The sequence below is a fragment of the Limanda limanda genome, chromosome 21 (assembly GCF_963576545.1).
Source record: "Limanda limanda chromosome 21, fLimLim1.1, whole genome shotgun sequence".
Taxonomy (NCBI): domain Eukaryota; kingdom Metazoa; phylum Chordata; class Actinopteri; order Pleuronectiformes; family Pleuronectidae; genus Limanda; species Limanda limanda.
The window spans coordinates 465,217-478,391 of NC_083656.1; the positions used below are offsets into that span (position 1 = coordinate 465,217).

The 13,175-nt window shown below is 44.1% G+C and overlaps 1 protein-coding gene across 2 annotated transcripts; it reads left to right on the forward strand.

Annotated features, from left to right (window-relative positions):
• Positions 1 to 339: 339 nt before the first annotated feature.
• On the forward strand, positions 340 to 11,018 carry a1cf (apobec1 complementation factor). Of its 2 annotated transcripts, none has more exons than XM_061094859.1 (13): positions 340 to 429; positions 2,846 to 2,996; positions 3,137 to 3,271; positions 3,348 to 3,478; positions 3,570 to 3,808; positions 4,271 to 4,435; positions 4,651 to 4,748; positions 6,202 to 6,339; positions 6,971 to 7,115; positions 7,727 to 7,962; positions 8,572 to 8,708; positions 8,795 to 8,949; positions 9,423 to 11,018. In XM_061094859.1, the coding sequence occupies exons 2-13, from the start codon at positions 2,895 to 2,897 to the stop codon at positions 9,575 to 9,577; spliced, it is 1,836 nt and encodes a 611-aa protein (XP_060950842.1). In that variant the 5' UTR covers positions 340 to 429; positions 2,846 to 2,894; the 3' UTR covers positions 9,578 to 11,018. The 2 variants fall into 2 exon arrangements, with proteins under 2 accessions (XP_060950842.1, XP_060950843.1); XM_061094860.1 differs by having other exon boundaries at positions 8,795 to 8,959; positions 9,423 to 9,491.
• Positions 11,019 to 13,175: the final 2,157 nt, after the last annotated feature.

Genomic DNA, 13,175 nt, shown 5'->3' on the forward strand with positions numbered 1-13,175 from the left:
ATCTGCTGTGTCTGTTAGTGTGTGTGTGTGTGTGTGTGTGTGCGCAGGTGAAGAGAATTTGCAGAGCCCTCTGATACAGATAGTGACGGTCGGTCAAAGGCCTCCTGACACCAAACACACACACACACACACACACACACACACACACACACACACACACACACACACACACACACACACACACACACAGTGTATTTGCATGTGTGTGTCCACAGATAGCAGCAGGTTAAACATTAACGTGGGCTCATAAAGCTAACACCAAGACACTGAACCTTTGGAGTTTGATATGATGTGATCTCACACACACACACACACACACACACACACACACACACACACACACAGGCCCATGATGACACGTGAACACACACTCAGTGTTCACAATGACACAGCTCTGATCGGAGGGAGGTGATCTCTGAACGTGCTCAGGTGAGTTTTTCTTTTCACCAAATTAAATCAAGTTATTAAATGTGAATTTAAAGACCGAGAGAAGGAGAGAGAGCATGTAGAGTACGTGTCGTTCGACCACTCTTCTTCACTGGTGTGTGAAGAACAGGCAGAACAAACAGGCTGAGCAGGATTAATGGAGAGTGTGTGTGTGAAGTCAGTGTCGCTCGACCATCGTTGGTGTTCCTCAGACAAAAAGACAGAGAGAGAGAGAGAGAGTGAAGGTCTCTTCACCCACAATATGTACACAAATATTTTTAATGTGGTTATTTTACTGCAGCAGCAGATGAAAAACTGATCCATTCATAACATCGAGCAGAAATATGATCAAAATAAAATGAAATATTGAACGGATCAAAGATCATTTATCAAACCAGTGTAATCTAGTTGTCAGCTAAATACACTTGATATAACCTGAAATAATTCAAGAACATTCACAGTTTAATTTGTTTTGGTTCCATTTAGGTGAAAATAAAAAATAATAATTATATAATAAGATGCATTTGAAAGTTTTTATTCACCCTCACCTCAATTTGAATAATTTAAAATCTTAACAGAAAATCAACATGAAATATAAATATGTTGTCTTTGTTCATTTATTATTCACTAATCGAATCTGAGAGCTCCTCTGGATTTATTTCTATTAGTGGTTCATCCATATTCAGTCAGCATTTTATTGATGCATTGTTTTTAAATCTTTAATCCTAAATCAATGTTTTCTCCAGAAGCTTTAGCTTCAGCTAGCGTAGCCACAGTGACTCACTGCGCCCTCTTCAGGTTCAAAGTGGTATAACGAGATGAGATGATTAGCTGAGTTTAGCTGGCAGGTTTGTTGAAAGGCATGCTGGGAATCAAACTCCCGGCTGTCAATCAAAGATTGTTTTGGTTATAAATACAAATGATTATTGCTGAATTGATGAGTTCAATTTTCTCTGTGAGCTGCTGATCAGAGAGAACACACACTGCTAGTTAGCTAACAGTTAGCTTACAGCTAGCATGCTAACAGATGGCATGCTAACCTCATTGAAAGAACAGGAGACAAAGTAAAGGAATAAAGTGGAATAATAAATAAAAGCCTTTATTATCTTTTATATTAACACAAACAAAACATGGTTTAAATTAAGATTTACAATCTACGTCTTTTTTGTATTTTGTATTTTCTTCTTGTTGTGTCATCAATGAGCTGTGTGTGTGTGTGTGTGTGTGTGTGTTTTGTCTGTGTGTGTGAGGGTGCTCATGTACAGCTATCTTTGTGAGGACCAGTTTGAGCTTAGAACCTACAAGTGAGGTATTTTTGTCCGGTCCTCGCTTTGTGTGTGTGTGTGTGTGTGTGTGTGTGTATCTGTGTGTGTGTCTGTGTGTGTGTGTGTGTGTGTGTGTGTGTGTGTGTGTGTGTGTGTATCTGTGTGTGTGTGTGTGTCCGTGTGTCTGTATCTGTGTGTGTGTGTTTGTGTGTGTGTGTGTGTGTGTGTGTGTGTGTGTCTGTGTGTGTGTGTACTCCCCCCCTATCAGCAGTATTGATTGGTGAAATTCAACCTCAGCCTCAAACTTTTTAAACACATTCAGATAAAATGATGAATTCAAACCGACTCATCTGTTGAAATGTTTCATGTGTTTTCAGGCGAGATCATCAAAGTTCATCTGATTCAAACTCCACTAGAATTTAAAATGAAATTCTGCAGATGCAACAGAAACATTTATGTTCTGTGCTGATAGTCATTATGAAATCATCTTCACTCAGTGTGTGTGTGTGTGTGTGTGTGTGTTGTACTCACAGTCGCACACTGAGTCTGTGATACCTGCTTATTAGCTTGATTTGTTCATACATCTAATCATCAGGTTAGAAAGAACCGACCTCTTGAAGGACATGTTGGGAACTCAGACCTTTTGGACATTTCAGAAAACTTGGGATATTCTGAGATAAAAAAACATAAGCAAAGTATTTGTTATTTGTAAACACGGGACACTTCAGGTCAAAGAGGACGTTTATGTCTGCTGGTGATGTTTGTGTGTCCTCACAGAGCTGAGACCTGGTTTCAGGGTTTCAAGATGAAGCTGTGGTGACACACCTGAGAATATTCGACTGCAGTAAAAGACATGTGAAGACAAAGATGTGTTTATTTAATCCCAACGCTGTGGTGCGTCCGTCTCTTGGTGGTTTGACTCTGCTGTGGTTTGTCCTCAGTCTCTGTCAATGATTACAGAACAGACCTTGACCTCCATGAAACTCACTTGAAAACACCGCTGGTATCTGAGGTTCAGAGGGAAAACAACATGATTCACTTCACTGATATACACTTCTATATACGTGTACTTTTTATTACAGGACATCTACTGGTACTATTCACTGTAAACCGAACGTATGTTTATCTAAATATTATTTCATGTTTTTTTCCAGTGAGCACCCCTAATTTCCCTGATTTACATTTCACTGACAATCACACCTAATGGAATCCAATCAGAAGGCGAGTGGGGACGGCGTGCTGGGGACGCAGAAGGAGGCGGCGCTGCGGCTGCTCACCCAGCGAACAGGATACCAGCTGAAGCAGGTCAGGAGCTGACTCCATCTCCATCCTGGAGAACGTTCATCTGCTGCTTTGGTTCCTGTCATGTGCCCTGATCTGAAGTTCTGTGTTCTGTAGTTGAGTTGAGTTCTCACCTCATGTTTTCAAACCTTTTCCTGTTTCAGGAGAACGGCCAGCGGCGGTATGGCGGCCCACCGCCCGCATGGGACGGCCCACCACCAGAGAGAGGCAGCGAGATCTTTGTGGGGAAACTGCCGAGAGATCTGTTTGAAGATGAACTGGTTCCACTGTGTGAGAAGGTGAGAGGAAGATGATTAATGTGGGAGTTCCAACCGTGATTCTACAATTTTTTAATTTCCCTCTTCGTATCTCCAGTTTGGTAAAATCTACGAAGTGAGGATGATGATGGACTTTAACGGGAACAACAGAGGTTACGCCTTTGTCACCTTCAACACCAAACAGGAAGCCAGAACAGCCATGAAGCAGCTCAACAACTACGAGATCAGGTCGGCCGCTCTTTTACTTTTATTAAACTTTGGAACAAACTAGTAAATGCTAACTCATCAAAAATGTTTTCATTTTTCCTCGTCACTGCAGGAACGGTCGCCTCCTCGGTGTTTGTGCCAGCGTGGACAACTGCAGGTTGTTTGTGGGAGGGATTCCCAAAACCAAGAAGCGTGAGGAGATCCTGTCGGAGATGAGGAAGGTCACCGAAGGCGTCATTGACGTCATCGTGTACCCCAGCGCCGCCGACAAATCCAAGAACCGAGGCTTCGCCTTCGTGGAGTACGAGAGCCACCGAGCCGCGGCCATGGCTCGACGCAAACTGCTGCCAGGTAGAGACGGAATCTGCTCCTCATCAGTTTCATTTTCAAAACGTATTGAATAGAACTCATTGTTTGCATCTGTTCAAAAGTTCTCCCTCATTAAACATATCCGACTTTTCTTACACCTGTCAACAGGTTTTCTTTTTCTCTCAGAACTAAAACCTAAATTTGAGCTTCAGGAGAAACCGACGATTTACTGTGTTCAGTGATAGAATCAACACATCAAACAACAGCCAACCTACCAACACTACCCCCTTAGTGTCAAACTCATAAAAGTCAACATCATGAACCATGTCAAAGTCTCCTGAGACGGAATAAGACAACTTATCAGCAGCCAATCAGAGCCTGCGTCACTCAGTCAGTAACCAATAGAAGCGTTGGGACGGCTGTGATAAGATAAACATTGTAAAAAACCATAAAGAGATTCAAACCTCCTGATGCTGTTTAAAATCACAGATCCTTTTGTCCCAGGTCGTATTCAGCTGTGGGGTCATGCCATCGCCGTGGACTGGGCTGAGCCGGAGGTGGAGGTTGATGAGGATACCATGGCAACGGTCAAGATACTGTACGTCAGGAACCTGATGCTGCAGACCACAGAGGAGACGATCGAGAAGGAGTTCAACAGCCTCAAACCAGGTACCAACCTCACCAAACACAAGGCCAACTTTAAAGCCCGGATGTCAAACTGTCTTTGAACACAACCACAAGGAAAATAAATGTCAAAGCCAATCTAAAGGGTGAAAACCACAGAGCTGTTTATCTCTTACTGGATCCTCCAGGTTGAAGCTTGTAGCCTCAGATTGAAGAAAAAGATGAAAACGTGATTTTACAGAAGAGGGTTTGTGTTGCAGGTGCAGTAGAGCGAGTGAAGAAGATCAGGGACTACGCCTTCGTCCATTTCACACATAGAGAAGACGCCCTCGACGCCATCAATGCTCTCAACGGAAAGGTCAGCCGCTAGTTCACTCCTGGGATGTTGTATAAATGATGTCAAGGAGACGCTGATCACAAACACACAAACTGTGGTGGTAAGTCCTGACGAGGGACGAAGGGACGGACAGATGCATAAAATTAGGTTGCATTTTTCAGCAATTTCGTCCATCACAGACCATCAGGGTCCATCACAGACCATCAGGGTCCATCACAGACCATCACAGTCCACCAGGGTCCATCACAAACCATCAGCATCCATCACAGACCATCACAGACCATCAGTGTCCATCACAGACCATCACAGACCATCACTGACCATCAGAGTCCATCACAGACCATCAGTGTCCATCACACACCATCAGTGTCCATCACAGACCATCACAGACCATCACAGACCATCACAGACCACCAGGGTCCATCACAGACCATTACAAACCATCAGAGTCCATCACAGACCATCACAGACCATCACAGACCATCACAGACCATCACAGACCACCAGGGTCCATCACAGACCATTACAGACCATCAGAGTCCATCACAGACCATCACAGACCATCACAGACCATCACAGACCACCAGGGTCCATCAGGTTTCATCACAGACCATCACAGACCATCAGGGTCAATCACAGACCATCACAGACCATTACAGACCATCAGAGTCCATCACAGACCATCACAGACCATCACAGACCATCACAGACCATCACAGACCATCACAAACCATCACAGACCACCAGGGTCCATCAGGTTTCATCACAGACCATCACAGACCACCAGGGTCCATCACAGACCATCACAGACCACCAGGGTCCATCACAGACCATCACAGACCACCAGGGTCCATCACAGACCATCACAGACCATCACAGACCACCAGGGTCCATCACAGACCATCACAGACCATCACAGACCACCAGGGTCCATCAGGTTTCATCACAGACCATCACAGACCATCAGGGTCAATCACAGACCATCACAGACCACCAGGGTCCATCACAGACCATCACAGACCATCACAGACCATCACAGACCACCAGGGTCCATCAGGTTTCATCACAGACCATCACAGACCATCAGGGTCAATCACAGACCATCACAGACCATCAGTGTCCATCACAGACCATTGCAGACCATCACTGACCATCAGAGTCCATCACAGACCATCAATGTCCATCAGAGACCATCACAGACCATCAGTGTCCATCACAGACCATTACAGACCATCAGAGTCCATCACAGACCATCACAGACCATCACAGACCATCACAGACCATCACAGACCATCACAGACCATTACAGACCACCAGGGTCCATCAGGTTTCATCACAGACCATCACAGACCACCAGGTTTCATCACAGACCATCACAGACCACCAGGGTCCATCAGAATCTCACATTGTCACACTCATCACATGTGTTTTTGAAAGGAGGCGTTACACTCTGTTGCTCTTGTTCCCGCTTCAGGTGGTGGACGGGTCTCCTATCGAGGTGAGTCTGGCCAAGCCTGTGGACAAGGACAGTTACGTTCGTTACACCAGAGGGACGGGGGGGCGGGGGAGCTCTCAGCTGCAGACCGACTACACCGCCTACACCGTGGGACAGGTAAGACCCTGAACGCACCACACACTCTGTCACCAGCTTCATGTCTGGACTGGTGAAGGGAAACGTATGAACGTAAAAGTGATTTGACACAAGTGGAACATCCACGAGACAAAGACAGGAAGTGGAACATCCACGAGACAAAGACAGGAAGTGGAACATCCACGAGACAAAGACAGGAAGTGGAACATCCACGAGACAAAGACAGGAAGTGGAACATCCACGAGACAAAGACAGGAAGTGGAACATCCACGAGACAAAGACAGGAAGTGGAACATCCACGAGTCAAAGACAGGAAGTGGAACATCCACGAGACAAAGACAGGAAGTGGAACATCCACGAGACAAAGACAGGAAGTGGAACATCCACGAGACAAAGACAGGAAGTGGAACATCCACGAGACAAAGAAAGGAAGTGGAACATCCAAGAGAAATACAAGGAAAGTCATTTCAAAGTAAAACAGGAAGTAAGAGCTCTTAACCTCAAAGTACAGCCGCCACGACATGAACATCTCTCTCCATCTAGTGGACACATAGAATCATTGCATCATACACAGCAGCCGAAATCAATCAAAACAAGGTTTGGTTCTAGAACTCACCAATAAATGACATCACATGTTTCCGTGGTGCTGCAGGTGTACGACCCCTCGGCGGCGTATCTGGGTGCTCCCGTGTTTTACGCCCCCCAGGCCTACGCTGCCATTCCAGGTCAGTTTCGGTTCCCGGCAGCCAAAGCTCACGTTGGAGGTCGAGGTCTCATCAGGACGCCATCTGTTCGAGGTGAGGAGGGGGTGGGGGGGTAACTTTGTGTCACTCAGTCTTTGAACCCGTCCACTCGCACACAGGTGTTTAAAGTTGATTTAAGTTATATCGCCCCCTGCTGACAGCTCTTGACAGTGGACAGAGATTCTTTGAATAATGACTTTAAAGAGACAAGCTCAGAAACAATGTTTCATGAAACTCACAGAATCAAACTTCTCAAAGTCTGAGCTCGTCTGAAATCAATTCTTTTTAATTTTCATTTATTTTCATTTTTTATGTTTTAAAAACGGAAAAACACAAAATCTGATTTCAACACAAAATGTTGATGAAGTAAAATGATCAGTGACTGTATATAAAGATTTTCATGATCTTGAAACTCAAAAATAAAAAATCCAATATGATCGATTCAATCAGAAATGATTACAACCAAAAAGAATTTAATGAATGTAAGTGGAAAATGAATCATATGGTTACCATGACTACCACTATGGTGGAGGTGGAGCTGTGTTACCATGGCGACCAATCTACCTGTGCACTCTGCCTGAATCATTGTCTGAATGTGTGATTCTTCTTCCGGGGCTGATTTCCGGTGATTTGATTGATTTCACTGCCTTTTCGATCTCCTGTAGAAATTTACATGACTGTACCTGTAGGGGCTGCGGGGGTGCGGGGGCTGGGTGGGCGGGGCTACTTGGCCTACGCTGCCGGGGGAGGAGCCATGAGCAGAGGTGGTGGTGGCGCTGGCAGCGCCTCCTATGGGCTGAAGATAGACAAGCACGCAGAGGAGAAGCTGTACGACCTGCTGCCCGGCATGGAGCTGACCCCCATGAGCCTGAAGGCCGCCGCCATCAAACCGGCGCCACAGGTAACGAGACGCCGACAACCAGCAAACAAAGGAATAACTTTACTGTCCAGACGACCAATAACTGTAAATAAAGACGACGACGGGTCTTCACTTCCTCTAAAGAAATAAAATATCTAAGAAACAAACGCTGCCATCTTGTGGTGATGACGTCACTTACAGTCGGCGTCTGAGCAGTGATGTCGAGTGGCGTCGTGCTAGCGAGGTCCCGCCCATAAATGCTTTTGTCCAATCAGGAGTGAGTCTCAGCTGTCAATCATGACATCACAGCCTGTTTTTCATCAAATAACTGATTGAAACCAAACTGATCAGAAACGAGTGAACAAACCTCAGAGAGAAGAACTGAAACGACAGAAACATCTTTACCAACATTTATTTAACGTCTCCTTTGATTTTTGTTGTGTGGTCCATGTCCCATCTGCTAACATGGAGGAGGAGCTGTTCTGCAGCCAGCCACCAGGGGGCGATCTAGCTGTCATGTCGTCCATCTTTATTTACAGTCTTTGGTTTGAACACGGTCCTGGCGTCAGAACAAAGATCCTGTGATTGGTGTGAGGACTCACTCAGTGACTTGAGTGGAAGCAGAACATGTGGTGTTGTTGGTGTCTGCAGGTTCTGGAGGAGCTGTGTCAGAAGAACAACTGGGGACAACCAGTGTATCAGCTCCACTCGGCCATCGGTCCAGACCAGAGACAACTGTTCCTCTACAAGATCACCGTCCCAGCTCTGGCTACACAGTATCCCAGCGTGTACAAAAACTAGTCTTACTGTTACTGCAGTTACTACTCTTACTACATGCACTCGCAGTAACTTTACTATCTCTGTCCGCCTGCAGTCATCCCTTCACCCCCGCTAAACTGTGTGCTGCTGTAGAAGAAGCTCGGGTCCATGCAGCGGAGCACACCCTGCAGACTCTGGGTCTGCAGACAGAGGGCGCCGCTGACACCAGCTGTGCTGCTGCTGCCGCTGTGGCCTCAGTCGCCTTCCCAGGTATGTGAAGGTCCGTACGCAACCAGAGACCGACAAGTCAGAGATAGTGTGCGACAGAGGAACTACCACTCTGTGACAATTCTGTACAACCACGAGTGAACAGTTTCTGCAACTTGAGCAAATCAAACAGAGTGAGACATCTTAGTGTTTCCCCTCATGTCACTGTTGGAACTAGTACAGTACTACAGTATATACTGCAGTATATACTGTAGTACTGTATAGCATGTAGTGTAGTAAGGTGTAGTCCAGTATAGTATAGTGTTGTATAGTATAGTATATAAAAGTAGATGTATACAGTCAGCAGAATATGTAGTCTGTACATAGTACAGTCAAGTGTATAGTATATGAAAGTAGCATTGAGCCTGAGGATGAATCTTTTTGAAGTTGTTGACAAAGTGAAAAGTTCGTTCATGTGTTTGACACATCGGATATTTTGTTTTGGATGTCCAGAGTTGTGGTTTGGTCTCTTTCAGGCTACGCTCTGGCGAGTCCGGCGTCGGCGGCGGTCGCCTCCCAGCTGAAGCAGGCGGTGTCTCTGGGTCAGGACCTGACGGCCTACACCACCTACGATGGCTACCCCGCCTTCGCTGTGGCAACACGCCACTCCGACGGATACGGCGTTTTCTAGAGCCTCGTTTCCAAAGAACGAAAACACACAAAGCCAAGGCTGCATTCACACTATTGTGTTTTTTCAACAGGTTCTCATTTCAAATCAGTTCACAGCGTTTATCGCTGACTAAACTAAATCAAACATCAGTCGTCAATCAGAGTGAAAACATCCACCGCTTGTTTCTGTAGAAACAAAAGCAGAACAGTGCGATGCCCCTTCTGTCCAACAGGGGGAGAAAACAACATTTTGAAAACCGCTGCTGAAAATGTGTCGGACTCGTCAGTGAAATAAATTCCTCACGTTCTTTACTTCATTTGTTCTATTTCTGCCGTTCCTCTTTGATTTGACCTGAATCGTGTTGGTTGGTGTCTGAGGTGATTTGGATAGTCGGCCTCTGATTGGCTGCAGGTTTTGTTTTCGTTCTAAACTGAATCGTCACATTTCTTTAGTTTGATCTTTTCCTAAACGCCTGCCTCATCTTATCTTTTCATCTTTGAACCTTCTCTCTTGTGTTCGTCAGATCATTTCACTGCTTTTAGTCTCATTGGATTTTAAATCATTTAAACTTCTGTAGATGAGAAGTTTAGTTTGTCTGTGAAGATGCAGCTTCAGTCTGGGATTCTAACGTGGAGACACGCTCGGGTCCCTGGACGCTTTGGTCTGATGAACATGACGTCAGAGACATTTATTACTCGTCCTTAAAATATGAGACAAATTCTCTGAGATAATTTACTCTTTTTCTTTCATTTAATAAATACAAGAAAGCTCATTTTACTTTGTGAATATCTTTGTAACCATGATGTCGAGTGTACAGCTTCACAGATGAAAATGTAAAACATCAAGTCACCACCAGATGTCAACAGAAACATGTTAATGAAACTGGAGTGATTCTCCCGTCACTGCCGTTAAACCACAGAAGAAGAGGTGATCCAAACATAATGTTGTTGAAATGACGAAGGTTCAGTTTCCTCATCGTTTCCATCCAACGTTGTCACATTTAGTTTATATTAATAAACCAACTTTTGATCATTTTTCATGTGCAAATAAAAGTATATTTTCAAGTGAAAAGATAGCAAGCGGCCCCCTCTAGTGGTGACTCTGAGTATGACTTGGTGTTTTATGATAAAAACGAATCTAGCGTTAAAAGCAGCAGCTGATGATTTGATTCTTGTGTTTGTTTGTTGAGATGTTTCTGGAGAGTTGTGCGCTGACGCCTGAGCTGTGAACACGCTGAAGCAGAGACAGTATTAAAGTGCTGAAGCACTTAGATCTTATTTTTATACCAGGAAGAAGAAGAAGAAACATCCAGACACTTATTCTACCTTTGTTTTGATCCCTAATTGACTCATGATTTTGAATCAGTGAGAATCCGTGACGACAGTTTTCATATGAAAGGAAACTTATTGATAAATTTCACGATTCAAAATCTTCCTGAAATAAAGAATCTGAAGAAACAGAAGCTTGAATGTTTTGTTTTACAATTTGTACGTTTAATACGATGAGTGATGTCATTTACAGTCTGAGTCTGTGCAGGAGACACATGAGACACATGGGACACATGAAGACACATGGGACACATGATACACATGAAGACACATGAAGACACATGAGACACATGAGACACATGGGACACATGAGACACATGAGACACATGAGACACATGGGACACATGGGACACATAGGACACATGAGACGCATGAAAACACATGAGACACATGAGACACATGAAAACACATGAGACACATGAAGACACATGAAGACACATGAGACACATGAGACACATGAAAACACATGGGACACATGAGACACATGGGACACATGAAGACACATGAAGACATATGAGACGAATGAAGACACATGGGACACATGAGACACATGAAGACACATGGGACACATGAAGACACATGAAGACACATGGGACACATGAAGACACATGAAGACACATGAAGACGCATGAGACACATGAGACACATGAAAACACATGGGACACATGAGACACATGGGACACATGAGGCACATGAGACACATGAGACACATGAAAACACATGGGACACATGAAGACACATGAAGACACATGGGACACATGAAGACACATAAAGACACATGAGACACATGAGACACATGAGACACATGGGACACATGGGACACATGAGACGCATGAAAACACATGAGACACATGAGACACATGAAAACACATGAGACACATGAAGACACATGAAGACACATGAAGACACATGGGACACATGAAGACACATAAAGACACATGGGACACATGAGACACATGAGACACATGAGGCACATGAGACACATGAGACACATGAAAACACATGGGACAGATGAAGTCACATGAAGACACATGAGACGCATGAGACACATGAAGACAGATGAAGACACATGGTACACATGAAGACACATGGGACACATGAAGACACATGAAGACACATGAAGACACATAATGACACATGAGACACATGAGACACATGAAAACACATGGGACACATGAAGAAACATGAAGACACATGAAGGCACATGAGACACATGAAGACACATGAAGACACATGAAGACACATGAGACACATGAAAACACATGAGACACATGAGACACATGAAAACACATGAGACACATGAGACACATGAAAACACATGAGACACATGAGACACATGAAAACACATGAGACACATGAGACACATGAGACACATGAGACACATGAGACACATGAAAACACATGAGACACATGAGACACATGAAGACGCATGAAGACACATGAAGACGCATGAAGACGCATGAAGATGCATGAAGACACATGAAGACACATGAGATACATGAAGACAGATGAAGACACATGGTACACATGAAGACACATGAAGACACATGGGACACATGAAGACACATGAAGACACATGAAGACACATAATGACACATGAGACACATGAAAACACATGGGACACATGAAGAAACATGAAGACACATGAAGACACATGAGACACATGAGACACATGAAGACACATGAAGACACATGAAGACACATGAGACACATGAAAACACATGAGACACATGAGACACATGAAAACACATGAGACACATGAAAACACATGAGACACATGAGACACATGAAAACACATGAGACACATGAGACACATGAAGACGCATGAAGACAGATGAAGACACATGAGACACATGAAGACACATGAAGACACATGAGACGCATGAAGACACATGAAGACACATGAGACACATGAGACGCATGAAGACACATGAAGACACATGAGACGCATGAAGACACATGAGACACATGAAGACGAATGAGACACATGAGACACAGGAGACACATGAAAACACATGAGACACATGAAAACACATGAGACGCATGAAGACACATGAAGACACATGAGACACATGAAAACACATGAGACACATGAAAACACATGAGAAACATTAGACCCAGTGAGACACATGGGACACATGAAACAAATGTTTAGCAAAAATGGTTAGGAGTGATACCATAAGATGGTGTGCCTTTAGGCAATTAATACATTTTGTTATCAAAATAAAATATAAAACATTAATATTTAAAATATTAATATTAAATCATAACTTTAGTTTGTTTAAGTTCTC